This window comes from Desmodus rotundus, chromosome 12 (genome assembly GCF_022682495.2).
Source record: "Desmodus rotundus isolate HL8 chromosome 12, HLdesRot8A.1, whole genome shotgun sequence".
NCBI classification, from domain to species: domain Eukaryota; kingdom Metazoa; phylum Chordata; class Mammalia; order Chiroptera; family Phyllostomidae; genus Desmodus; species Desmodus rotundus.
The window spans coordinates 15,900,624-15,928,098 of record NC_071398.1 but is presented as its reverse complement, the minus strand read 5'-3'; the positions used below and the strand labels follow the sequence as shown (position 1 = coordinate 15,928,098).

Sequence of the window (27,475 nt, the reverse complement as noted above, 5' to 3'; positions counted from 1 at the left end):
AAAATTCCCCTCTTCTTTAGCATTTTCAAAGTGGTAAGGAGTGAACACTTCTGATTTCCTAACAATAGAAGGTGACTGATAAATGCCTTGTGAAAGCTGCTAACCCTCTATCCTAGATGCACATATTAGGGCATTGCAGAGTGCTGGAGCCAAAGTCATCTTCTGGTCTTGACAGGGCTTGCCAGGAGGCAGGCTGAAGGAGTCACTGGGCAAGGATGCTGGGTAGTCCCTGGATAGATTTCCCCCAACTGGTGTCTACATGTCAGGACCCACTTTTCTCCCTAAGGCTAATAGTCGATCCGCCATTTCTGGTTTTACCTTTATACTGTTATCCTTTTTACAGCACTGTAACCAAGAGGTGACCCTGAGCTATAAGTAGGTTAGCAAAGATTTCAGGGGTTCTTAGCCCTCCCTTTCCTGGTCGTGGTTTCATTGCACCTCATCATACAGACCACACAAGCAGGCATGATTTAAACATAAATTGTATGTAGACAGACTGACAGGTATGGATGTAACCATGGGAAGATCTCTGTGGGACAAGTTATTAAACAAAAACTAACTTGTTAATGGGACTACTGTTAGTGCAAGTGACCTGCCAGGTATGTTTTAAAGAGCCAGAGAGACCTTCTTGCCTCCAAATATTTCTTCTATTAGCAAACTGTATTGCTTTAGAGTCTATTTAATCATTAGAATTCTTTGGGCTAAATAGCCTCCAATTAAAAATGCAAAATCAGTCCTGGCTGGTGTGGCTCAGTGGATTGAGCACTGGCCTGCAAACCAAAGGGTCGCCGGTTCAATTCCCAGTCGGGGCACATGCCTGGGTTGCAGGCCAGGTCCACAGTGAGGGGAGCACGAGAGGCAACCACACTTTAATGTTTCTTTCCATTTCTTTCTCCCTCCCTTCCCCTCTGTCTGAAAATAAATAAATAAATAAAATCTGTAAAAAAATGCAAAATCATCCCAAGAAGGACAGCACAATAGGAGGCTGCCACCAATCCCTTTATAAATATTAATATAACTGCTATCTCCTTTTTATGAGCTGAGAAGGAATGAGAAAGATACGAGGGTGAGATGATTTCTAAAATTTGATTACTTTCTAGTGATGGTCAAGCCTGGGTGAGGACCTGTAGAGGGAAATTTTAAAGGGGGGGGGAGAAGGAAAAAGAGGTAAAGCGAGGGGCGCTGAAAGGAGAAGTAGAGTCCCTATTTTACACTTCAACTTGCAAAGTTTTTTTTCCCATGTCTTCAAATAACAGAATGATGTGCAAATAAGAACTATAGATAAAAATCTTTAGAAAAGTAAGAACATATAGGAAATGCTTTGTACCAATATGGATTTTTGGCAACTCCACGAACTAAAGAAACAAAAACAGTCTGAAAACAGGAGATGCCGAGACTTCTGCAGTTATGCATTAACTGGGTTACTCATTCCATCGCAACTCACTCCAGTTCGCTGAACTCCAAGATAGGTTTAATCAACGTATAAATGTTCCAGTTCACACAAAGTTACCTTACAATGAAAATCTGTAATAACTGACTCTACCCCAATGTGTTACTGACAAGACAGATTGGTTCTCCTGAAAAGGATGCTTGAGACAGTAACAGACTTCAGAAACACGATGGAATTTTCTTGAAGGGTAGAATTAACAAAGTAAAACCCGGAAATGTGATCACAAGGAAGGAAAAGTTCCAGGTTTATGGCAAGTTACTTTAAAAGATGAAAGGAAAGAGAACACTAGATATTTTAAATGAAGGAGACTCTTTATAATTTTGTAATGATGAAAGTATTAAAACCATTCCAGTGACTTAATTAATTTAATTTGCCACATAAATGTTCAAACTCGTTAAAACATGCTCAAGAATTAGTTGGTCTCATAATATTGAAAAGCAAATCAAGAGGCTTGTGGCCTGAGAATATAATTTCATGTTTAAACCATTGACACAATATCCCTCAACTGCTATGAAATCAATCTCTACTCTTGTACACCAGGTCCAGCAAAAGGAAAAGTAAGTTACAATTTCTTTCTAAGGAATTATATTTCAGTTAAGTTGTTGGTCTACTCTCTTCCAAGTCCATAAGTAAAAATAAATGCAAGTTCTATTTCAAAACTTGAAAAAGAAAAGAAAATCAGATGCTTCACAGCCCTGTGTCCTTTCACACACACGCGGAAGTGCTCTCACTAACGCTTTCATTTCCTCCAAACTGGAACAGGGGAGTGAAATGAGAAAACTAAAGTATGAAAACAAAAATAACAGCAAAATAAAATGCCAAAACACGCAAGTATAATTAAGTTGTTATCTTTAAAGAAAGGACCCTTTGCCAATGTCATCCTGTATCTCCTGAGTTAATGATTCCTGCAGCTGGTGATTTTCAGAAAAGAAATGCAATATCTACTCCAATCTACTCAAAAAAGACCTAATATTTATAAAAGACAAGATTTCGGCTATTTACAGAAGGATGCAATGCTTGATTTGGGGGAAAGAGGACTTAAGGATGATTGAGGAAGGTGAGTAACTTCCAAAGAAGTTAAAAAGCAAGCACTGAGGTGCTGATAACAAAACATAAATAAATATTTGGGTCATGGTTACCTTAGAACAGGTGTCAGCAGACTTTTTCTGTAAAGAACCAAGCAGTAAAGCCTTTTGGCTTTGAGGGCCATGCAATTACTGTTGTAACTAGTCAACTTTGCTGTTGTAGTACAAAAGTAGTCAGAGACAATATGTTAACAAATAAGTGTGACTGTTTCAATAGAACTTCATTTATAGACACTGAAATTTGCATTTTGTATAATTTTCACACATCACAAAGATTTTTCTTCTTCACTGACATCAATTATTTAAAAATGTGAAAACAACGAAAACAAAAAACGAAAATCTTTTTTTGCTCACAGGCTGTCCAAGAACAGGAAAGAGCCTGGGTTGTATTTGTCGACCCCCTGCCGTTTCCCAATGTAAAAGCTCCGTGATTGGTTTGTTACAGAAATTTCCCGCGGCCACTGCAGTCACCAATGTACGTTCTGCCACTGAGAGTTCTGTAACTGGTTTTTACAGTCTCCAGTCAACTAAAGGATAAGTTCAGTTAAAGCAAACATTTATTTATTACAGTTGTGACTAAGGGCGTGACCTTTGCAATCAGAAAGATCTGGCTTAAGGGTCAGGGGAGGTAGATGGAGGTGGGGGGGATAAATGGTGATGGAAGGAGATGTGACTTGGGGTGTGACAATATACAGATGATGCATTATAGAATTGCACACCTGAAACCTATATAATTTTATTAATCAATGTCACCCCAATAAATTCAATAAAAAAGAAAAAAGAGGAAAAGAGATCTGGCTCTCAGTCCCTGATCCAGCACAGAGCAGTAAAGTGACCCTGGGGACTCACTCACTTCTCTGAACCTGTCTCCTTTCCTATAAAATGTGGTAATGATAATAGGAATCAGCTTGTAGGGCCATTTCCAGGACTAGGTGGACCTGCATATAAAGTGACTAACAGAGAGTGGTCAACTATGATCTGTATCCTGGATCAGGACAGGTGATCACGCACTGTACTCATCTGAAGGGCTACTTCGGGCTGGCTTTTGCCTTGGAAAAATAAAGGAAGATGTGCTCACTTGAAAATAACAGGAAAATAATAGCAACCAATACTTATTCACCCCTTACCATGACAGCTGCTGGTTCTGAACACTTTACATATATTATCTTTTAAATTTCATAACCCAGTCGGGTGGTCATTATAATGATCCCCATTTTACAGACAAAGAACAGAGAGATTATGTGACTTGTCTACAGCTATTAAATGTGAGGCAAGCTCAAGACTTAGGGGTTCGCAGTACATACCTCTATCTGATAGAGAAAGGTAAAATGTAGTCCGAGATTAAAGCTGTATGTCAAATTCTTATTTACCTGACCAATGGCTGCCACACTAGATAATCCCACACCTCTACTTTGGTATCTGGCAACCCTACTACAAGAGTTAATATAATGGTGAATATATACCTATAAGGACACTCAAATATTTGTGATTTAATATATATTATTTCATTTCAGCTTCTCAACAACTCTATGAGAGTCACGGTTCCTAGGTGGATTATAACTCTATCTCCATTTCTAAATGTACAAACAAGATGACAGGATGACAGCCTCCCTTTTTCCTCTGAACTGTCTATGATACCTACTTTTCTTCTCAACAGCCTCACAGACATCCCTCCAATCAGAGCCCTCCTTTCTTGGTGCCATCTCCTGGGCTCAGGCTCTCCTTCTTCATCCATCTTTCATGCCCCTGCCGATCACTCCTAGACACCTCTCACCACACTGCTTCCGCTGTCAAGAATCTATAGATTCGCAAATGCCCATCACATCAGGTCCAAACTCCTCTGTCCAGCCTTCAAGGCTCTCCGCACCACGCCCTACCCTCTCTACCTCGCCTTACTTCCCCAAGGCACCCAACATGACTTGGTCCAGGGAGACAGCTCAAGTCTCAATTCTCCACTCATGCCACAATCGGCCCACTTTTGTTCTGTTCTTATGCTTCCTTTCCTATCTGGAGACATCTTTTTCCTTCATTCTCACGTGTAAACCCTCATCCAATATCCATCACCCCCTGTCTAGGTCCAGATTGCCTCAGCTACATCCCAACAGGTCTTCCTACACCTAGCCTTGTCCCACTCTCATCCTTCACAAAGCAACCAAAGTCGTCTTGCTAAGATGTAATTATGATTGATTCTTCCCTCCTTAAAATCTTTCAATGGCTCCACATAAAGTCAACATAAATCCAGATCCCTTCACACAGCACACGTGGCTCTTTATGATCTTGGCTTCTTGAGCTAAGCCAGGCCACAGAACCCAGACTGAGTTTGAAGATGGATGAAAATCATAACTTATTTTCTTTTAATTTTCTTTACTCCCAAAGCAGCGAACAAGCAGGACAAAAGTTATGAAGATGATAAGGACTCAAGTAGGTAAGGATAGTCCCCCACTGCCTCTCCCAGACCTCAGGGAAATGCGCTGAAATTCAGCATGTGGGGACCAGACTCAAAGCAGCTAGCAGCTAAGGCGAAAAGAACTGACCTGGGATCTAAGCTCCGCCCACTGCAGGCAAGACAAAGGCTGCAGCTAATTGCCTGGTAAAATGAAAATTCAACAGCTGGGTAAAAATGGTGAAGGGATTAGCAAAACAAACAAACCCAAAAATCAAACAGAAAACCCCTCCTATATAACAATTCCACAGTGTTTGGAGGACTGTAACAGAACCCACAGTCCTCCAACATGGTATTCATAACGCCCAGGGCATAATCCAAAATCACTTATTAAAAAAAACCCCGACCATCCTCAAGGAGAAGGATAATCAGCAGAGACCAAGGCTGAAATGACAAAGACATTTTAATTATTAGACATGGATTTTAAGGCAGCTATTATAAATATGTTCAATGAGGTAAAGGAAAATATGCTTTTTTCAATTACAGTTCATATCCGACATAATTTTGTATTAGTTGCAGGTGCACAGCATGACAGTTAGACAGTCACATACTTTACCAAGTGTTTCCCCTGATATTTCAAGTACCCGCCCGGCACCACATGTGGGTATTACAGTATTACTGACTGTATTCCCTATGCTGCACTTTACATCCCCGTGACTATTTTGTAACTGCCAATTAGTTACTCTTAATCCCTTCACCTTTCTCACTCAGCCCCCAAGCCCCCTCTCCTCTGGCAACCATCAGTCTGTTCTCTGTATCCTAAGTCTGTTTCTAGCTTGTTTGTTCACGTATTTTGTTCTTTAGATTCCACATATAAGGAAATCACATGGTATAACGAAAATATACTTTTAATGAATAAAAAACTAGGAAATCTCAACAAAGAAGCAGAAAACACAAAAATAACCAAATGGGGGGAAAATAACCAAATTTGAAATTCTAGAAATGAAAAATACAGTATGTAAAATAAAAACTTCACTGGATGAACCAAAGAGCACAACTGAAGATGACAGAGAAGAAAGTCTGTGAACCTGAAGACAGAGCAACTGAACCTATTCAATCTGGAGAGAGAGAAAAAAAGACTGAAAAAAGAAAAGAAAAAAGAACAAAGCCTAAGGACAATAAGAAGAATTCTAACATACATATAGATAACTGAAGTCCTAGAATGAAGACTAGGGAATTAAATGAAGAGGTATAGTTTATAAGCCAAGAGTGGAGATTAAAAATCATAAAATATACTTGATCAATACAAAAGACGGAAGGAAAAGAGGGAAAGGGGAACAAAGAACAGATGAGACAAACAGCAAGATGGTAGATTTAAACTCAACAATATTAAAATTATATTAAATGCAGATGATCTAAACTATTTAAAAGACTAGGGTTAAAAGACAGAAAGTGCATTTAGGACAGACTGGATTTAAAAAAAGCAAGAACAACAATATGGTGTCTACAAAAATCTGCTTCAAATACAAAGACATAAACGCATTAAGAGATAAAGAATAGAACTCAATATACCATGAAAACACTAATTTTAAGAAAGCTGGCATGGCTATATTAACATCCCCAAAATTAGACTTTGGAAAAAAGAATAAAAAACAAGGATACAAGGGGTCAGTTCATCAAGCAGACAAACACTGTGACCGTGCGTGCACACGGGAAGTGTCCAAAAACACAGACCAAGTTGAGTTCATTGATATTTACAGGCCACACTTCCACGTGCACATGGAACATTCATCCAAAGAAACTGTATCCTGGGCCATAAAATATGTCTCAATACATTTAAAATAATTGAAATAACATACATTATGCTCCCTGACTGTGAAGAAATTAGAAAGCCATCATGGAAAGTTACCTGGAAAATCTACAAATATTTGAAACTTAAACAATAAACATCACATTTCTAAGTAATCCATGGTAGGAAAAAGATCATAAGCAAGATTAGAAAACATTTTGAAATGAATGAAAATGAAAATACATCAAAATTTGGGGAATACAGCTAAAATAGTTCTTTTAGACTAATTTAGGTTTTAATGTTTGCGTTAGAAAAGAAGAAAGGTCCAAGGTCAGTGAACTAAGTTTCCACCTTAAGCAACTAGAAAAGTAGGCAGATTAAACCAAAAGTTACCAGAAAGCAGGTATTGTAGGAAGCCTCTAAAATGGTACCCTGCGACCCCCAACTCCTGGTATTCATGCCTTGTATAATTCCCTTCTCCTGAATTGGGACTGAATCTAGTAACTTGCTTGTAACAAAGAGAAGAGGATAAAAGTGGTTGTCAATTCAGAAATTAGGTTACAGAAGACCCAAGATTCCACCTTGCTCACCCTCTCTTGCTCTCTTGCTTGCTCGCTCTGGCGGAATCCAGGTGCCATGTTGTGCCCCATGGAGAGGCCCACATGGCAAAGAACTGAGAGAGGCTGCTGGTCAACTATCAGCAAAGAGCTGAGGCCTTATGTCCGACAGCCCACAAACCACTGAGTCTTGCCAACTATGTGAGTGAGCCTGGAATGGCCCTGTATTCAGCTGATTCTTCAGATGAGACCACAGGCCAGCAATGCCTTAACTGCAGCCTTCTGAGAGGCCTCGGGGCAGTGGCACCCAGTTAAGCCAGGCGGACCCCTGACTTAAAGAAACTGTGAGATAAATGCTTGTTGTTTTAATTTGGTAAGTTTTGAGGTAATTTGTTTTGTAGTAATAGATAATATAGAAAACAATATTAAATATAGGAGGAAAAATCAATGAAATAGAAAACCAAAAGACAATTAATTAAACTAAAGGCTGGTTCTTTGCAAAATATGTTAATGCAACCGGTAAACCTCTAGCCAGAGGGACCGGGACATGAGTAGCACTGTGTGTATGGAAAAGAGAAGAGGACCAAGGCCGGAGCCTCAGCGGACTCCAATGTTTGGAGGTCTGGCAGCGCGGGAGGAGCAGCAAAAAGGACTACAGAAGAACAGCCACGAGGAAAGAAGAGAACCAGGGAAGTCTATAGTCAGGGAAGCCCAGAGAGGAAGGCGTTTCAAAGGGAGGCAGTGGTCAAACATCCAGCGCTACTAGGGGGTTAGGTTATATGAGGACACAGGATTGATCACCGGGTTTTTCAATATTTTTGCTGATCAGGGAATGTTAGGGATGAAAGTCCCATTGGGGTGACACGGGAAGAAAATGAGAAGGAAGTGCAGCCTGCAAGTCCAGACAACTTTTTCAAAGAGTTTTACTCTGGAGGAAACCAGAGAAATAGGGCTATATTTGGAAGGGGGAATGGGGATAAGAGAGATGTTTTGTTTATTTGTTAAAAAATATATATTAAGTAATGTTTATATGAAGATGGGAACAATTCAGTAGAAAGAAGAAACCGATGTTGCAGGTGACCCAATTCAGAAGCAGTTTTACTTCAGGGGCTTTCGTCCTTGGGAAATTACTAGAAATTAGTCCTAGTCACCAGTGAGCAGCAGCTGGTGGTGGGTGTGTCTTCATCTGTCTTCCAAGACAGAAGCTTGTCCCCGGTGGTAACTGTAGCTTTCATTCTTGTGTGTGAGGGGTAGTATGAACCTAGTCCCTGGCCTTAAGCAAGAGGCCTGGTTTGGATTTAATTCCTGTTTTCCCGAGGTAGTTGAAATTCTACCCTTAACTGACTAGTATCCCTATTGGCCTGAGGCTTCAGTGACTGCAGAGTTACTACATAGAGCTTGAGGTAATAAAAGGTAATATTACTATTACATACCTGCTTATTATAAACCTGGCACTTTACATTTAATAACTCCTGCAAGCCTCACAAGAGCTCTATAAAGCAGGTATTATTACTAAGATCATTTTATAGAGGCAGAAACCGAGGCACGGAGATGTTAAGGTGTATTGGAATGTTCACAGCAGCTATGTTCACATTAACAGCTCAGAACTGGAAACAACCCGAGTGTTCATCAACTGGTAAATGTATGAAAAAATCGCGGTCTATTCATATAAAATACTACTACTTAAGCAATAAAAAGTAGTGAAAAGCTGATATACACAACAATGTGGATGAATCTCAAAAACACTATGCTGAGCAAAAGAAGTCAAACACGAAGGGGCATATGTACACTGTATGATTCCATTTGCATAAAACCCTAGAAAAGACAAATCGATCTCCAGTCACGGGAAGTGCATCTGTGGTGGCCTGGGGTGGGATGTGAATGGGAGGTTGTCTGGGTCCAAAGGAACTTTTGGAGGTGATGAAATTGTTCTGTATTTTTATTGTAGTGATGGTTACATGGATTTATATCAAATCTCACTGAAATGTGACTTAAAATGGGAGCAGTTTATTTAATGCAAATTATACCTTGGCAAACATGATTTCAAAGAAAGCACATAATGGTATGTAATAATAGTAAGAGTAATAGTAATAGCATATTAAGATTCTGGGGTTTTCTGGTTTTTGTTTTTTAGCCCTGACTGGTGTAGCTCAGAGGACTGAGCGCTGGCCTGTGAACCGAAAGGTTGCAGGTTCATTTCCTGGTCAGGGCACGTGCCTGAGTTGCCAGCCGGGTCCCCAGTTGGGGGTGTGTAAGAGGCAACCAATTGATGTATCTCTTACACAGTGATGTTTCTCTCCCTCTCTTTCTCCCTCCCTTCCCCTCTCTCTAAAAGTAAATAAATAAAAACTTTAATTTTAAAAATATTCTATTTTGTAAAAGAGGGGGAAAAAAGCCCATGCAAGAAGCTCATATATTTTTACATATATCCATATGAGGTTCCTTTTCCACAGGGAAAGGTGTAAAGGAACAATGCAAAACTATTATCACTATTTACCTCGGGAGGCGACAATAGTAAATGTAACTAATATTTGGCAGAAACCCAATTTCTCTTTACATTCCTCTGTATTGCTAGGCTTGTGGTGAGCATGCACTACTTTTGGTAATGTGGTAATTAGTATGCAGATATGGCTGCCAACACACCATCCCTGCATATAATGCTATTTCTCTCTCCGAGAATTAGTGGCTACTTCCCTTTCCCTTGAATCTGTGCTGTTTTTATGACTTACTTTGACAGCAGAATATGGCAGAAGCCATAGTAAGCCAGTTCCAGGTTTAGCTCTTAACAGGCCTGGCAGCTTCTGCTTTTGTTTTCTGAGAAACCATTCACCATGCTGAAAAGAAGTTTGATCCAAGAACCAAATGATGAGTGTCCGTATGCAGGGACAGAAAGAAGCCATGTGGAGGAGCAATGGGGCACTCCAGTCAAGACCCCAGGTGAATGCAGCCTCCTGGGTGAGCCCAGCCTACACCGCACACAGCAGAAGCACCAGCACCTGAGCCTAGACAACGTGACGTGGAGCAAAGAGGAGCTGTCCCTGCCAAGCCTTACCCACATTACAGAATTCTGAACAGACAGATATGGTTTTAAGCCATTAAGTTCTGGGGTTGTTTATTACACAAAAGAGAACCAAAAGACATATTATGAAAGAAAAAGCCCATAAAGTAAAACTTTTTTTAAAAAAAGATTTTATTTTTATTTATTTTTAGAGAGAGGGGAAGGGAAGTAGAAAGAAAGGGAGACAAACATCAATATGTGGTTGCCTCTTGTGCACCCCCCACTGGGGACCTGGCCTGCAACCCAGGCTTGTGCCCTGACTAGGAATCGAACCAGCGACCCTTTGGTTCGTAGGCCAGTGCTCAATCCACTGAGCCACACCAGGAGGGCCCATAAAGTAAAACTTTTAAATTAGTAAATTAAAAGTTAAAATAGTTCTGGAAATTACTTAATTAGAAGGCCTTGAGGTAATTGGTTATTACGCTGCACCTTTAAACAAATTTTAAGATACTTCTAAAGGTGATTTATTTTGTCATTCCTTGACTGCTCTTATAAAGTACTCGATAGCAAAATGTATTAATATTGTATTTCTTAAATCAAGATGTTTTCCCCCATTGCAATCAAGACAAACAACAAAAAAGGGGACTTTCTTAGTCTATTCACTTTGAAGAACATAATTTTCAAAAGATACTTTTCTCTATTTGGCAACAGACATAGCAGGGATTCAAAAAGCACAATCTCACCCATGATTTTAGAAAGTAATCTGTCATCATATAAGCCATTTAAAATGTAAACATCCTTTGACCCAGTGATTCCACTTTGGCAAATATCAAATTTGTATTCGTACATATGTATAAAATATGCATGTATATAATATATTCTATTAGCACACATATATGAGAATTTATATTACAATACTGCATGTCACAGGGAAAAAATAGAGGTTCATTCACAGAGGAATGGCTGAATAAATTGTGTACGTTGTGGTATAGCCATACTATAAAATATTATGTAACTGTATTTTTTTTTATTTTTATTTATTGATTTTAGAGAGAGAGAAAAACGAAAGACATCCACTTGTCGTTCCATTTATTCATGCATTCATTGGTTGATTCCTACATGTGCCCTGACCAGTGATCAAACCCACAACTTGGCATATCGGAACAATGCTTTAACCAAAGGAGCTACCCAACCAGGGCTATGTAGCTGTTTTAAAGCTCCTCTTTCATTTAAAAAAAAAACCCAAAAAATTAATTAATTTATTTACAGGGTGGGAGGGAGAGAAACATAGATGTGAGGCAGAAACATCCACTAGTTGCCTATTACAAGTGCCCCAAACAGGGACCGAACCTGCAACCTAGGCATGCGCCCTGAGCAGGAATTGAACTGGTGACCTATTGCTTTTCAGGAAAACACCCAACCAACTGAGCCACACCAGTCAAGGCTCTTTCTCTCATCTTAATTCCCACATCAAGCCAACTGGTACTCACAGTAGCCTGCTAGACAAATCCAATGTTTTCTACAACTGGCTAGAAAAAGGTGGCTGTCAGCAGGTGATATAGAGAAGAGTTGACAAAGCACATTAAGTAAGGGTGTTTTGCAGGTTTTAAGAGTTTGAAATATACCCTAAACCCAGGACCCACTCTTTTCCTGGAATATAGAGTAATTTGAGAAAAGGTACCTGCTAACCTAATAGAAGTATAAGTCGCTTTGCCCCAGCATCCTGGGTATCATTCTACTTACCCTGGCACACTCCTGCAGACACCTGCGATTTAGTTCCCTCCCTTCATTCTTCATTCCAAAAATTAATTCCTGATCTTTCCTATAGATTTCACTGAAGGCAAACTCTTTAGATGAATATCTTCAACATGAATAAGGCTTTCTATTTTTGCTCTTATTTTTAGAAACTTCTGATCTAGAATAAACTGGAACTTGTTTGAGCTTGCTGATTAGAAGACTGCATTCTGCCTTTAAAAATAATTCGGTGCTATTCTTTGTGTGTTGTGATGACACTAGCAGATCCTAGTTGCTCTCCCAGAGCAACAGCGAGTGCACTGAGTCATGCCTCCGCCCTTCCACCCATCAGTCCTTCCCTTCACCCCCACTCCTTCCTTCCCTCGGCCCACCCACCCGCCACATTCTCTGACAGGTTCGGCCATTCATTCTGGCAGCAAAGGTACACATTTGAGAGATGGATGATCAGGGTTAGAAATCAGGTCTGAAGCCATGGAATAATTTTTCTTTATGAAACATTCGCAGTCTCATTCACTGCTGACAAGAGTGCATATTTCTGGAGGGCAACTTAGCACTAAATATTAAGAGCCTTAAAAGCGTGCATATACTTTGACCTGGTAATCTCCCTAGCAGGAACCAATCCTAAAGAAAGAAGCAAAGATTCACTAAAAGGATTTGTGTTTAAGAATAAACAATAGGATCTTGGATGTGACTTCCAGCCAAGTTGGATGCTAGGCAGACACTGTGCCTCCTCATGCAACCAAAAGGAGGACAACAACAAATTTAAAAACAAAGAACAACCAGAACTGATAGAAAATCGAACTGCATAGAAGTCTGACAACCAAGGAGTTTCGGGAGCAAGACAGACCATGCAAACCAGGGTTCCAGGGCAGGGAATTGAAGCCTCAACATCTGACTGAAAATACCTGTGGGGGTTGAGGTGGCAGCAGGAGAAACTCCCAGCCTCACAGGAGAGTTCATTGGAGAAACCCACAGGGTCCTAGAATGAACACACACCCACCCACCCAGGAATCAGCACCAAAAGGGCCCAATTTCATTGTGGGTAGTGGGGGATGTGATTGAAAACCAGCAGAGAGCAGAACCAGCACCACTGTTCCCTGTCAGACCCCTTCCCCCACATACAGTTTCACAAGGCAGCAACGTGGGTTGTCCCACCCTGGTGAACACCTGAGGCTCTGTCCCTTACTACCTAACAGGTGCACCGAGAAAGAAAAAAAAATGGCCCAAATGAAAGAACAGATCAAAGCTCCAGAAAAAATACAACAAAGCAATGAAGAGATAGCCAACCTATCAGATGCACAGTTCAAAACACTGGTAATCAAGATGCGCACAGAATTGGTTGAATATGGTCACAAATTAGATCAAAAAATGAAGGCTATGCTAAGTTAAATAAAGGAAAATGTACAGGGAACCAACAGTGATGGAAAGGAAACCGGGACTCAAATAAACAGTGTGGACCAGAAGGAAGAAAGAAACATTCGACCAGAACAGAATAAAGAAACAAGAATTCAAAAAAATGAGGAGAGGCTTAGGAACCTCAGGGACAAACTTAAATGTTCCAATATCCGAATCATAGGGGAACCAGAAAGAGAACAGGAAGAGCAAGAAACTGAAAACTTATTTGAACAAATAATGAAGGAGAACTCCCCCAATCTGGTAAAGGAAATAGACTTCCAGGAAGTCCAGGAAGCTCAGAGAGTCCCAAATAAGTGGGACCCAAGGAGGAACACACCAAGGTACATCATAATTACATTACCCAAGATTAAACAGAAGGAGAGAATCTTAAAAGCAGCAAGAGAAAAGAAGACAGTTACCAACAAAGGAGTTCCCATAAGACTGTCAGCTGATTTCTCAAAAGAAACCTTGTAGGCAAGAAGGAGCTGGAAAGAGATATTCCAAGTTATGAAAGGTAAGGACCTATATCCAAGATTGCTCTATCCAGCAGAGCTATCATTTAGAATGGAAGGGCGGATAAAGTGCTTCCCAGATAAGTTAAAGGAGTTCATCATCCCAAGCCCTTATTATATGAAATGTTAAAGGGGCTTATCTAAGAAAAAGAAGATAAAAAATATGAACAGTAAAATGACAACAAACTCACAGTTATTAATAATTGAACCTAAAACAAAAACAAACTAAGCAAACAACTAGAACAGGAACAGAATCACAGAAATGGAGATCACATGGAGGGTTATCAGCAGAGGAGTGGGAGAGGGAGAGAGGAGGGAAAAGGTACAGAGAATAAGTAGCATAAATGGTAGGTAGAAAATAGACAGGGGGAGGTTAAGAATAGTATAGGAAATGTAGGAGCCAAAGAACTTATATGTACGACCCATGGACGTGAACTAAAGGGGGGGAATGTGGGAGGGAGGGGGTGTGCAGGGTAGAGGGGAATTAAGGGGGGGAAATGGGGCAACTGTAATAGCATAATCAATAAAATACATTTTAAAAAATTTAAAAAAAATTTCAGTAATAGGCCCTGGCTGGTGTGGCTCAGTGGATTGAGTGCCGGCCTGTGAACCAAAGGGTCACCAGTTCAATTCCCAGTCAGGGCACATGCCTGGGTTGCAGGCCAGGTCCCTGGAGGGGTGCGTAAGAGGCAACCACACACTGATGTTTCTCTCCCTCTCTTTCTCCCTTCCTTCTCCTCTCTAAAAATAAATAAATAAAATATTTTTAAAAAAGAATAAACAATAGTGCACTTCTCATAATCCCAAAAAGTTCCTCATAGAGAAAGGAACTGGAAACAATCTAATTAAACAATAATAGCTTTCTACAAGGTAATTAAATATTATTATAATAAATTCAAATTAAACCAGTAAATCTTATTTTTCAAGAAATGTTTAATGATGTGGAAAAGTGCTTGTAAATATTATTAAATTAAAATATGCAGTATATATACAGTATAATTACAATTCTCAGGAAAAAGGAAACTAGAGGAAAATATCAAATTATAAACAGAGTGGTTACTTCTGAATGGTGAGACTATGTAATTACTGTTTTACTTTATAATATTTTCCAAATTATCCAAAATTACCATGTATTACTGATACAATTGGGGGAGCAAGGTCTATAAAACAGATTTTAAACTTACATCTCTGAAAAAAACTGACATAAGGAAGGAAAAAAAAAAGAGGAAGAGAAAGAAATAGTTATTCAGTCTGGCCTTCAACCTTTAATTCTGACCAGGTTAGTATTTCCAACTTATGTTAATTTAAATATTTATTGAATTGAACTATCCCAATGCTAAGCTAGGCAGACTTGGCAAGAAGCATTTCATTTGATCCTCTGAATTTTGCTGAAAAATTCTCCGTTTAAAATATGTGAACTCTGCTCTGGCTGGGTGGCTCAGTTGGTTGGAGTAGCGTCACACGCACCAAAAGGTAGTAGGTTGGACCCTTGGTCAGGGCATATACCTAGGCTGCGGATTCTATCCCTGGCCAGAGCATGTACAGGAGGCAATTGATTGATGTTTCTCTCTCACATCGGTATCTCTCTCTCTCTCTTTCTCCCCCACTTTACTCTCTCTCTAAAATCAATAAACATATTTTCAGGTGACAATTAAAAAAAACTATATATATATGAACTCTAATCCCTGACTGTTGTTTATTGCTGCTGACATCTGTGAATGCCCAACTCCTGTGCTGGTGCCCAATTATTCACACGTGCAACCTACCCTTTTACCTTAATTAGGCCTGTGCATGAGATGAGAATCTCTGAAAACTATCACACAAAAGCTATTTTTTGGAAATTGCCCGGCTGTGCTGTGATAGTGATGAGGGACTGATGTAGCCCCGCAGCACACTGCCATGTTCAACTACAGGGTCTTGAGAAGAAAAAGGACAGACGAGACCGCTTCCTCTGTGTTCCTGTAATACCTTCCACAGGCCTGTCAACTTCTGAGATGCCTTGAGTATGAGTTGACTCCTACCACACTGCAATGTCCCTACAGGAAGAGACTGTGGCTTTTCTCAGGCTCCTATTGCCCTGGCACATACACTAACTATACAAGAAATGTTTTTGAGCTGAACTACATTGATGTCACTACCCCCAAGATTTAAAAATTTAGAAAAGTATATTCAAGATTTTAAAAACTTTGAGCATTAGGGAAGAGCTAACAAATTACCCAGGAATTTATATGATCTGGAGCCTGACAAAAGCAGGAAATTGAATTAGCATTCAGAGAATGTTTGGGTATTACAATGGGCAGAGGTGGAAAATGTTTTTTCCATCAAGGATTTCTGGCCCAAGTTCAGGATTCAAATGACAGCCGCATACAAATTTAAAAAGCCATTTCATTTATTTTTCTCTCTTTTTCCTTAGAATGAGAAATAAATATTAGCAAAAAGGATATAAAATATCCCCTAAACATAAGGGATAATTTAAGACATACTTTAGTTTAGGTTATGGTACAACAGATGTAAAAGGAAGGCCAAAAAAGGGTAGCAGGCACACAGTCACTTCAAAGGTGGCCACAGGCTCTCCCCCTCCCACATGTAGCAGAAATCAGACACGACCAGCCACTAAAAAATTATGCTCATAAGACTGGCATAAAACAGACAGTGTTAGCCACATGCAGAAGCTTCCACAGCCGAAAGCACCTGCAAATCTATTACAGAAAGGGATGAGTAACTTTTCCAACTCTGTCCAGTGAGAGGGCAGTCTACAGTGTAAGTGGTCGTATGTACAACTCCAGGGCATGCCGTTCAATACAGTGATGCCTCCTGGAGTTTTTACAGCTGTGAGCAACCTGAGTAACTGTACGCAGCAGTCCTGGATTTAACTGTAACAGTCCTGTAACACATCTGAGTGATGTTACAGCAGAAACGGAATGGCCCCCGTGAGCTCTAGAACAGGAGATTTCCAGAGGAGCCGTGGTGACATTTTGGGCCAGATCTCTCTTTGCTGTAGGGAGCTGTCCCGTGCATTGCGAAATGCTTAAGAGCATCCCTGCCCTCACCAGGGCCGCGCACCTAGCCGCCAGGGGTAGAGACTCTGGTTCCGAAGCCACACTGCTCCACCACCCTGCTCCAGATGGACGGAACGAGAAAACTCACCTAATGCTCTGACAACCCGCATCAGGACTTCCCCCACTTTCATTCTGGTCTCCGGCGTGTGCTTGTCCTTACTGCTGTCATACTGAGCCAACAGGCCAAGCAAGATTTTCTCAGGGTATGCATCTGCGAGCAGGGCAACCCCTGGGTGGAAAATAAGAAGAGAATTCATTACTGTTTAGGACAGAAAGGCAAACAAACCCAGACAGCCTGTGAGGGGATGACCTCAGAGACATTTAAACCCACCTCTGTTATTCTCAGCAAGGGCTGCCCTTCATCTGAAGTGACAGCATAGTGAGTGGAAAGAACATGGGTCTGGGAGTCCAGACCCTGACTCTTCTAGTCCCAGGCCTCTGTGATCTCCAAGACCACTCCCAGCACTGACATTCTATGATCTATGAATTACAGACTCTTGAAGCAGAGGCTAGATGATTACAACCATGGCAGGGATTCACACAGCAGCAGCAGACTGGGTTAAATGCCTTCTAGGAATCTTGATTCTGAGGCTTTAGGGTTCTGTAACTACTGCTGTCCCTGCCAACACATCAGCTGGGACACAGCAGTGATTCCTGTCTCTGCCGCAGTTCTCCATTCCATTATGAGTTCTCTCTGTACAACTGTCAACAATAAGAGCAATTTCCACAAGGAAATACCTTCAGGGCATCTGGGCGTGATCAGTAGCAGATAGAGGCTTATGGCCGAGTTCCCTGATCAGAAATAGGGGAGATCCTGCTCGTGAGTCCCCCTTCCTAGGGCTTGCTGACCCCTTCTCCCATCATGCCAGCATCTCCCAGATGTGTCATCGGCAACAGTGTTACCATTATCTGTGCCCAGCTCCATAGCAAGCAAACTTTAGAGGGGTGGAGGAAGGAGAGAATGACCTAAAACAGTACCAGATATAAAGCCCCTGGTCTCAAAGCATATAAATACAATTCCATCACTGGGGTTGGGTATGTGGGCAAAGTTATATACTTCTTAAGAATGGTGAGGATAGGAGAACCAAGATGGCGGCGTAGGTAGACACACTGCGCTTCCTCGCACAACCAGAACTGACAGAGAATCGAACAGCAAGGGGGACCAACACCAAGGAAACAGAAAATAATCATTCATCCAGACTGGTAGGAGGGGCGGAGACGGCACTGGGGTGGAGAGGACTCGCGTGGCTGTGGCGGGACTGAGACTGGCGGAGTGTGGGACAAATGGCGCAGGCAGTCCGAGCACTAGCAGACCCTGAGGTCCCACATTTGCACAGATAAACCCAGAGGGCCGGACTCAGAGTGACGGAGAGTGGGGCAGGCAGAGTGGCGGATAGCACATTGCGGCACCACATTCGTCCACAGATAAACCGGACAAACGGCGGGCAGAGAAGCAGACCTCTGCGCAACCCAGGGCTCCAGCTCGGGGAAATAAAGCCTCAAACCTCTGATTGAAAGCGCCCCTGGGGGTTGGGGCGGCAGGAGAGACTCCCAGCCTCACAGGAGAGGTTGTTGGAGAGACCCACAGGGGCCTAGAGTGTGCACAGGCCCACTTACTCGGGAACCAGCACCAGAGGGGCCCAGTTTGATTGTGGGTAGCGGAGTGAAAGACTGAAATCCGGAGGAGAGTGAAGCGGGCGCCATTGCTCCCTCTCGGCCCCGCCCCCACGTACAGCATCACAGCCCAGTGACCAGCGTTACCCCGCCCTGGTGAACACCTAAGGCTCCGCCCCTTAAAGTAACAGACGCGCCAAGACAAACAAAAAAAAAATGGCCCAAATGACAGAACACTTCAAAGCTCCAGAAAAAATACAACTAAGCGACGAAGAGATAGCCAACCTATCGGATGCACAGTTCAAAGCACTGGTTATCAATATGCTCACAGACTTGGTTGAATCTATTCGAAAAACAGATGAAAAAATGAAGCCTATGCTAAGAGAAACAAAGGAAAATGTACAGGGAACCAATAGTGATGAGAAGGAAACTGGGACTCAAATCAATGGTATGGACCAGAAGGAAGAAACAAACATCCAACCAGGAAAGAATGAAGAAACAAGAACTTGGAAAAGTGAGGAGAGGCTTAGGAACCTCCAGGACACCTTGAAACGTTCCAACATCCGAATTATAGGGGTGCCAGAAGGAGAAGAGGAAGAACAAAAAATTGAAAACTTATTTGAACAAATAATGGAGAACTTCCCCGATCTGGCAAAGGAAATAGACTTCCGGGAAGTCCAGGAAGCTCAGAGAGTCCCAAAGAAGCTGGACCCAAGGAGGAACACAACAAGACACATCATAATTACATTACCCAAGATTAAACGCAAGGACCTACATCCAAGATTACTGTATCCAGCAAAGCTATCATTTAGAATGGAAGGGAGGATAAAGTGCTTCTCAGATAAGGTCAAGTTGAAGAGGCTCATCATCACCAAGCCCTTATTATATGAAATGTTAAAGGGAGTTACCTAAGAAAAAGATCAAAAATAGGAACAGTAAAAATGACAACAAACTCACAGTTATTAACGACCACACATAAAACAAAAACGAGAGCAAACTAGGCAAACAACTAGAACATGAGGGTTGTCAATAAGGGAGTGGGAGCGGGAGAGGGGGGTAAAGGTACAGAGAATAAGTAGCATAGATGATAGGTGGAAAATAGACAGGGGGAGGGTAAAAATAGTGTAGGAAATGTAGAAGCCAAAGAACTTATAAGTATGACCCATGGACATGAACTATGGGGGGGGGAATGTGGGAGGGAGGGGGTTGGGCAGGATGGAGTGGAGTGGGGGGGGGAAATGGGACAACTGTAATAGCATAATCAATAAATATATTAAAAAAAAAAAAAAGAATGGTGAGGATAAAAAAGAAAAGAAAAAGCAAACGAAGGAAATATGAATTTCAAAATATATCCAAGATGAGAATGCTTCTCACCACCTCCACCTCAAAAGCCGGTTCATCATCTCTGGTCTGGTTTTTTCAGTGATCTCCTAATCGGTCTCTCTGCTTCTACCCTATTCCCAAACTGCAGCTGGAACTTTCTGGTTAAAACACAAATCAGGCCCCATCATTTTTCTGTCCAAATCCTTCAATGGTTTCCCTTCTGCCCTGCATATGAGCAGCCCCCATTCCCCACCTGCCTTTGCTTTCTCTCTGACCTCATCTTTCAGCACACTCTCCCTTGCTCCCTGTAGTCCAGCAACTCTGGCCTCCTCACTGTTCTTAGAATAGACTGACTGCCTTACTTTCCCCTCTGCCCAGGCTGCTCCTCATCCAGGGAGCCTCACTGCTTGCTCGCCAAACCCCATCCCGTCTCTGTGTTCAAATGCCACGTGCCATACCTAAAATGGCAGCCTCCTCCTCTCACCGCTCTCTATCCCATTCACCCGCTTTATTTTTCTTCTCAGCACTTAGCATTACCTGACACGTTATATGTTTGCTTATCTATCGACTGCTCTCCTCCTTAGGATGTAAGCTCTGCAAAGTGAGGATTTGGTTTCATTCCCTGCTATAGCTTCACTGCCTAGAGTGCCAGCACACAGCAGGTGCTCGATCACTATTTGTTAAATGAATGAATGAACAAAAAAAGAGTTCAAAGATACAGTCTTGATATGAAATTTCAGGAATTAAAAAAGAGAAGATGGGGAATGGGTAATATAAGTGTTTGAGAAATCTGTAATTATTTTTTCTTACCTGAGTTTAGCATTCTCCTATTTCAACTTGACAATCTTGCAGGCAAAGTCTACATACGATTTTCTGTGTTACAGGTTGTGATTCCATTCTCTTATAAATTAGATATACAAAAGGCGGAGCGCCTGCCGAGGGCTGTGCTTGTCTGCCCATCCTCTCTTCTGCTCTCCCCACCTCTACCTTTTCATTGCTTCAGGAAAAGCCTGGGAAGTCTCTGCAGGTGGTCCTAAGTCACAGCTCTCTTTATGCAGCCTCCAATTTTATACAAACAGAAGCTCTGCTCTTAAGGGAGTTTCAGGCTGTGGCAGAACCTGAATTAGATAGCTTCCCTGTTGGCAAAATGTGACCCTGCATTTGTAGTGAGCTCTATTATGTAAAACAATGGGCAACTTCTTGGAGGTCCAAGGTGGAATTATCCTAGCACAGGAAAAAGGTCTGTGGCTTAAGAAAAGGATACATGTCTTGTTCACTAAGGGAGAGAAAGGAAACAGCTTCCAAGTGCTGAAAGGGCCCCAAAAGAAAAATGAATGGTGCTTGGTAACTGCCCCTCTGGTAGATGTTGGATAGATGGTATGTTACAAGGCCTCATGCATATTACAGATCTGTTGCTACCATAACTACTTCCCATTAGAAGTTCCCAGGTAAAAAAAACCTGATAGATCTGCTTCCTTTTGGGACTAAAGGTTATGACTTTATCATGGAAATCAATGGGAAAATGGGATTGGCTTTATAAAACTTTGATCTATATCTAGCTTTTCTAAAGCACATCTATTATTAAAATCCCTCCCACTGTCATTTATGCCTATTTTCTCTCATTAATCTTTGGCAGAGAACAGTATGAGCACATTATTCTTCTATATATGCTTCTACACGCTTCAAAATGAGCTCTTGACTTCCTCCCTGTATCAGGCACTTTCGGTAGCACACACCACCTTCTCTCTCCCAGTAGTGGCACCAGGTGTTCCTTTGGTAGGTATCCCTTCTCCTCTGCTTTCAGCCTTTGTGAGTGGAGCTAACATCCTACTTTCCCTCCATGTGCGAACTCATATCACAGGCTGGCCGGCCAGGACGTTCCCCACCACAATGACTGGTTCAGGAACGGGCACTGCCGTTCAATCCTGAAGCCCCCATGGGAACTACTGGGAAAGATGAGTTCTTCTCACTTTTCTTTCCTATTGAAGTGATTAACCTGAAGCTGCCAGTGGCCACTGTGTGGAGAAAGCCCACCCAAAACAGTGCCAACACAGAGTGGGGGGAGCCGAGAGAGGGAAGGAGAAGAGCAGAGACCTGATGGAATGCTGTGAGCCCCTGGGTCCGGCCCGTTAGACTCTCTGCATCTACAAGCCAATAAATATCCTTTATGTGTCCACCAGTTTGATTATTTTCCGTCAAACACAGCCTTCTTCAGGTACATTTCTTTTTAATTTCAGATTTTTTATTTTTACTTTTCCTATAATGCCAAACTTTTAATTCCACTAGGGAGCTTTAAATTCTCCCAATCTTGCATTGAGACATTGCCAACAGCAAAGTAGTTTCCTTGCTTCCCACAGTCCCATTAGCAATTGTTTGTTTATCTTCCTGCTGGGCTGCTCCACAGGCTGCTGCCAAATGGCCCTCTGACTGTCTGAGTGTTACCTTCTAGGACACAGTTGCCACCTATGAACCTATAAATCCACAGAGGACAAGGGCAGTGAAGAGAATCATATATGGTGGTTATGACTGTTTAGCAATGTAAGGGGATGAGATGTTGTGTGACTGTTTCTGTTTCCTATTTGAAAAGCTTTCCGAACTGTGACAACTGAGGAAACGTGGCCATAACCTTCGCGTGAACCTTGGCCCCTCACACTAGTTAACTCCTTTGTAATTGGAAAATGAGGTAATTTCTGGATCAGCACAGGCTTCAAGGAAACATGACACATCAATCTCTTGGGCAACAAGAAGCAAATGATCGTCTGAGAGAGATAGCCGCTCCTGCTCTGATCCCAGGAAAATGACTGTGCATTTCACGATGTGGTAAGAGATAAGACACATGGTAGGTAAGGGTGAAACAAACAAACTGGCAAGAGTTCAGGAAAGCAATCTGACCTGCGTTTGGGGGAAAAGCATAGGATACGGGCAAATCACCTTTAAAAATATTATTAAAAGTACTTTATGCAACAAAATAGAGACAATCAACTTTGTAAAATGACTTTTTCTCTCCCAATGACTTTCATGATATAGCCAGAAACGTATTCGGTTCAAAGTGATTTTGACTTCAAGATGGTCCCTCAGCGTTCTGCTCAGTGACTCTGTGGACCTTCGGCAGCGACAGTGGTGCAGGTGGAGTCTCACCTTCCTGGTGCGCTTACAGGGTAGGGAAGACAGCTCAGCTCCAGAGGTCTTTGCTGACTGGCTCTGTCCCAAAGCCTGCCGAGCCACCCCCACTTCAAGACTAACCTGCCTCATTCCCCTAGGCAGATAACCGCCTACCTCCCCAAATCCCACGTCAGCCCGGAAAACCACCTACTCGTACCTCTCAGGTATTTCTGCCAAAAAACTGTAAGAAATGCAAAACCCCAATTCCTGTGTGACTCCATTTAGATGAAATATCCAAAGTAGGCAAATTTATGGACAGAAAGTAGATTCAGGCTGTAGGAGTTGGCGGGAAATAGGGAGTGAATGCTAGTGGGTATGGAGTTTCTTTCTGGAATGATAAAAACTTTCCAAAATTGGTTGTGGCGATAGTCACACATTCTGTGAATGTATTCACTAAACCCCACTGGATTGTATACTCTAAGTGGGTGAATTGTGTAGTATTTCAATTATATCTCAAAAAGTTGTTATAAAAACTATAAGAACATATTTCTTCATACCTACCCTTTTACATTTTTAGAATAGAGGGAAAAGGGAGGAAATACTGTACATCTTGAATGTAAAGAGGAGCCTACTGCCAAGAGCAAAGCGCCAGCTTCTTTTTCTGTCTAAATCTGCTGTGGCTGCCCCTGCGGGGGGGGGGGGGGGGGGGGTGGGGGGTGGGGGGGGGAGGGGGCGGAAAGAGGGAGACAGTGATTTGTTACTTGAATGGGAAAACAAATCAAACACTTCACATTTCAAAGAGTCTGTCTTGCATTTGTAAGAATAATGTTTAAACACCTAAATTCTGTGGTAAGGCAGCAATTCAACTCCAGGAATTTATCCTAATTAATACCGTATCATAAGTATAAAATTAACTATTACAAAATCATCACTGTGGCACTCTTTAGAAAGATTGAAAACAAGTGTTCATTAATAAGGATTGATTAAGTTGTGGTCATTGATACAATGGAATACAATGCATCCATAAAAAATAAGCAAGCCTTTTAGGAACTAATATGAAATAAATTCTAAGATTTAAGTTAAGTGAAGTGAAAAGCAAGGTATAAAACAATGTGTACAGAATCCAACAATTTGTGTACGTAGAGAAAATACACTCATAAAATAGTTCTGAAGATATACACAAGAAACTAATGATATTGGTTGTTTGGGCGGAGGGAGAAAATGAGGAGTTCAGGGGAAAGATATGAGAGAAAATACTTTATTCTGTATCTTTCTGTACCATGTGTGAATTTTGAACCATGTATTTACCTATCAAATATAAGTAAATGGAAGTGTTTTAAAACCTGGCCTGGCTGGTGTGGCTCAGTGGATTGAGCACCAGCACATGAACCAAAAGTCGCTGGTTCGATTCCCAGTCAGGGCACATGCCTGGGTTGTGGGCCAGGTCCCCAGCAGGGGGTATGTGTGAGAGGCAACCATGTATCTCTCACACACTGATGTTTCTCTCCCTCTCTTTCTCTCTCCCTTCCCCTCTGTCTAGAATAAATAGAATCCTTTAAAAAAAAAATCTGTGATAAGGGGCATGGTCTTTTAAAATAGAACAGCCTCTTTCAGAGGTGACAATATAAAAAGAATCTGCACTCAAACATGGCAGAATGACCACAAACATTCGTATTCTCTTCCTCCTGAAAGCCCACACAAGTGACGACTGAGGAGCAAAAAAGGTATAAACACACAAAGATAAAAAGAACAAGATATGTGTCCAAGGCTGAAGTCTGGGTAAAGAGAACAAAGGTGGGGGAAAAAATGATACGTATTTGATAGAGCTGTTGGATCATTTGAGAAAAATTAGCAATAATTACATAGAAAACTAAGCAAATATATAAGAAAAAAGATCAAACTGGGCTCGGCAATGAATCACACCCATGTAGTCAGCAGCAAGTGCTGCCCAGTGATGTAGCCAAGACTGTGCTGGGGAAAGGCAAGAGGAAAAGGGGTGTGGGTGGGGCATGCAGGTGTGAGTGTGCACGTGTGTGCACGTGCGCTAAATCCTCACCCAACACACAGAAAATAACTAACGTCCGAGACATCTGCATCGGCATTTTCTTTATACATGAGGAGGTAATTACTAGGGGAAAAAAAAACAACACTAAAAAGGGGCGGGCATGGGGAATGGTCATCTCTGGAGAGAAAAACTCTGAGGGGGTAAGAGGTAGGGCAGGGGATAAATTTTTTGACTCTTTACAAATTATCTTCAAAGTAAATTTATAAAAATAAGTTCTTTTGAAAAACTAAAAAGAAGATAAAATGTGTATTAACCTGTGGAGGAAGCTCTAGTTTAAAAGAATTAAAAGAACAATGATGGTTAAGAGAAGAGATTGGCAGAAGGTGATTTTCCTTCTGATCGCAAAATGGTAAGAACCAGTCTGTGGCTGTCCTCTCTTGCAGCTCTACTACACAAAGATAATAAAGGTAGAACCTGAAGAGAAAGAAAACAATACCCTTTAGTAGGTTACTTCAGGTGCTTCATTTGAGACCTCTCACTATGATGAAAAGTAGCAATAACTTCAGCTCTACAAATCCAGGAAGTTGCGCAAAGTGGGGAAGTTGGTTATTAAATCAAGGAAGTATGGGAAATTCAATTGAATAGCTGGGCTGTCTTTGTAATTGGAGTAAATGATAATATCTAGCATGTCAATTAGATGTTAAGTTTCTCTGAAGCTCCGAAGTTGTGTTAAGTGTAGATAAGACTCAACAAATTTTTAAAGATTGGATATGAGTGAGTATTCCTCAGGCCTGAGGAAAAAAACAGGCCAATGAGCTATGAAGAATAAATAACAGCTAAAAATTTGCAAGAACTGTACCCAGTGTCTATCTCTTTAAATATTATTTCCTAAATATTCCATTACAATATAACATCAGTTCATGAAATTCACAAGTGGCTCTAACTTGAGGTGTTGCTGCCATTCGCGATGACAGAGGAGCTATACAAGAGGAAACCCAAAGCTTGGATTTTAATGAGTTCCAATTTTTAACCAGTGATTCTGAAGCACTTCCACTCCACAACATCTTTGGGCTACTTGTAGGGCCCCTAAATTTTTAAATTCTACTACCCTCTTCAAATGAATAAAATAAAACCCAAAACAGCACCATAAAGCCTAGAGCCCACTTTGGCAGGGCCACTCTGTCAAATAACCCTGGGCAATAGAGAGGAAGGAGTAAGAGAACAGGGCTGAGAAAAACCGAGCCTCAAGAACGCCACGTGATCAAGGGTGCTGTTTTACAGACAGAAATACAAACAAAGCTGCTTTAATACTAACTGAAGGTGTAAGGAATCAAGAAAAAAGAACACCAATTACCACCGCTTTGAGAGTAATCACTGCCCCACATGTTCCGAGAAACTTACATGTCAGCTGACCATGGCTGACAAATAAACAGTGTCATTCATTTATTTCTCTTTATGTAGCTTTCAAAGAGTAGAAAGGCACCTTAACCTTCTCTTTATGCTACCAAAAGAAACATATACTGGTAAAAAGAAAGTGGGAGCTTCTGATTTCCCAGAAAACAGTAAGTGGTTCTCTTTTAAACTATCCAGGTTAAGAGAATAAAATACTTTGTAACACCCAACGATCCCAAGATGGGTGGTCCCGGTGGCAGGACCACCCCCTGAACTCCGGATTCATTTTTTTCTAAGTTCCTGCTGGCATTTCACCTCAAGCCTGTGCAAAGAGCAACTGCAGAATCAGCAGAGATGACTGATGGGTCGCGTCAGGTCCTCACTAGTTTAGAGACAGCCAGAGCCTCCCAGGGTTGTCACCTTGCCTGAAGCTCTGACAAGACAGGGCTGATCGTTCACATGCTCTGATGTCTCAGAACCTGGAGATTTACTCTGTGCTCTGGGCACCAAGCAGAGGTATAGTCAAGACCTAAACATTTCTGAAATTCTCTTCTTCCTCTGTCAAGCCTGGCTGACTGTCCCGATGAGAGGATGAGGCGAGCATTGCTGACGGCACGGGGACTGGCTTAGAAGCTGTGTTGTTGGGGAATCAGCAACCATGCCTTGTAGCACTTCCACTGTAGTTTCACAGAGAAACCGGGCAGAGAGACACTACAAATTTCCTCCAGGAGTCCCTCCTCCCCAATAAATGCACATACATGCTGAACACTTCGCTACAACTTCTGGGAGTGACCAGAGCTAGTCACGGAAGAACAGCTGTTCTTACCTGAGCTATCCTATCATGACTGGAAATAAGAGACAGAAATGTACATCTTCTAACTTTTGTCTAGTCGGAATTTAAGACGTTTCAATTCACCTGACAAATGTGGTGCATGTTGAGATTTCTCTGTGTTGGCAACAGTCAGCATATCATATTTCCCATTTATAAATTGTCATTCCAAGCAAGCATCTTCACTCCCAACCTTTCCTTTACTGCTGTGCCGCCGAGCTTACCTT

General features: G+C 41.6%; 1 protein-coding gene across 1 annotated transcript in view; it reads right to left on the bottom strand.

Moving 5' to 3' along the window:
• The window catches only part of TANGO6 (transport and golgi organization 6 homolog), a 136,345-nt gene that overhangs the window by 43,495 nt on the left and 65,375 nt on the right, over positions 1–27,475 (bottom strand). Inside the window, exon 15 of the mRNA XM_024556161.4 lies at positions 17,072–17,212. Within this exon, the coding sequence (XP_024411929.2) occupies positions 17,072–17,212 (141 nt within the window). The remainder of the gene's footprint in view (positions 1–17,071; positions 17,213–27,475) is intronic.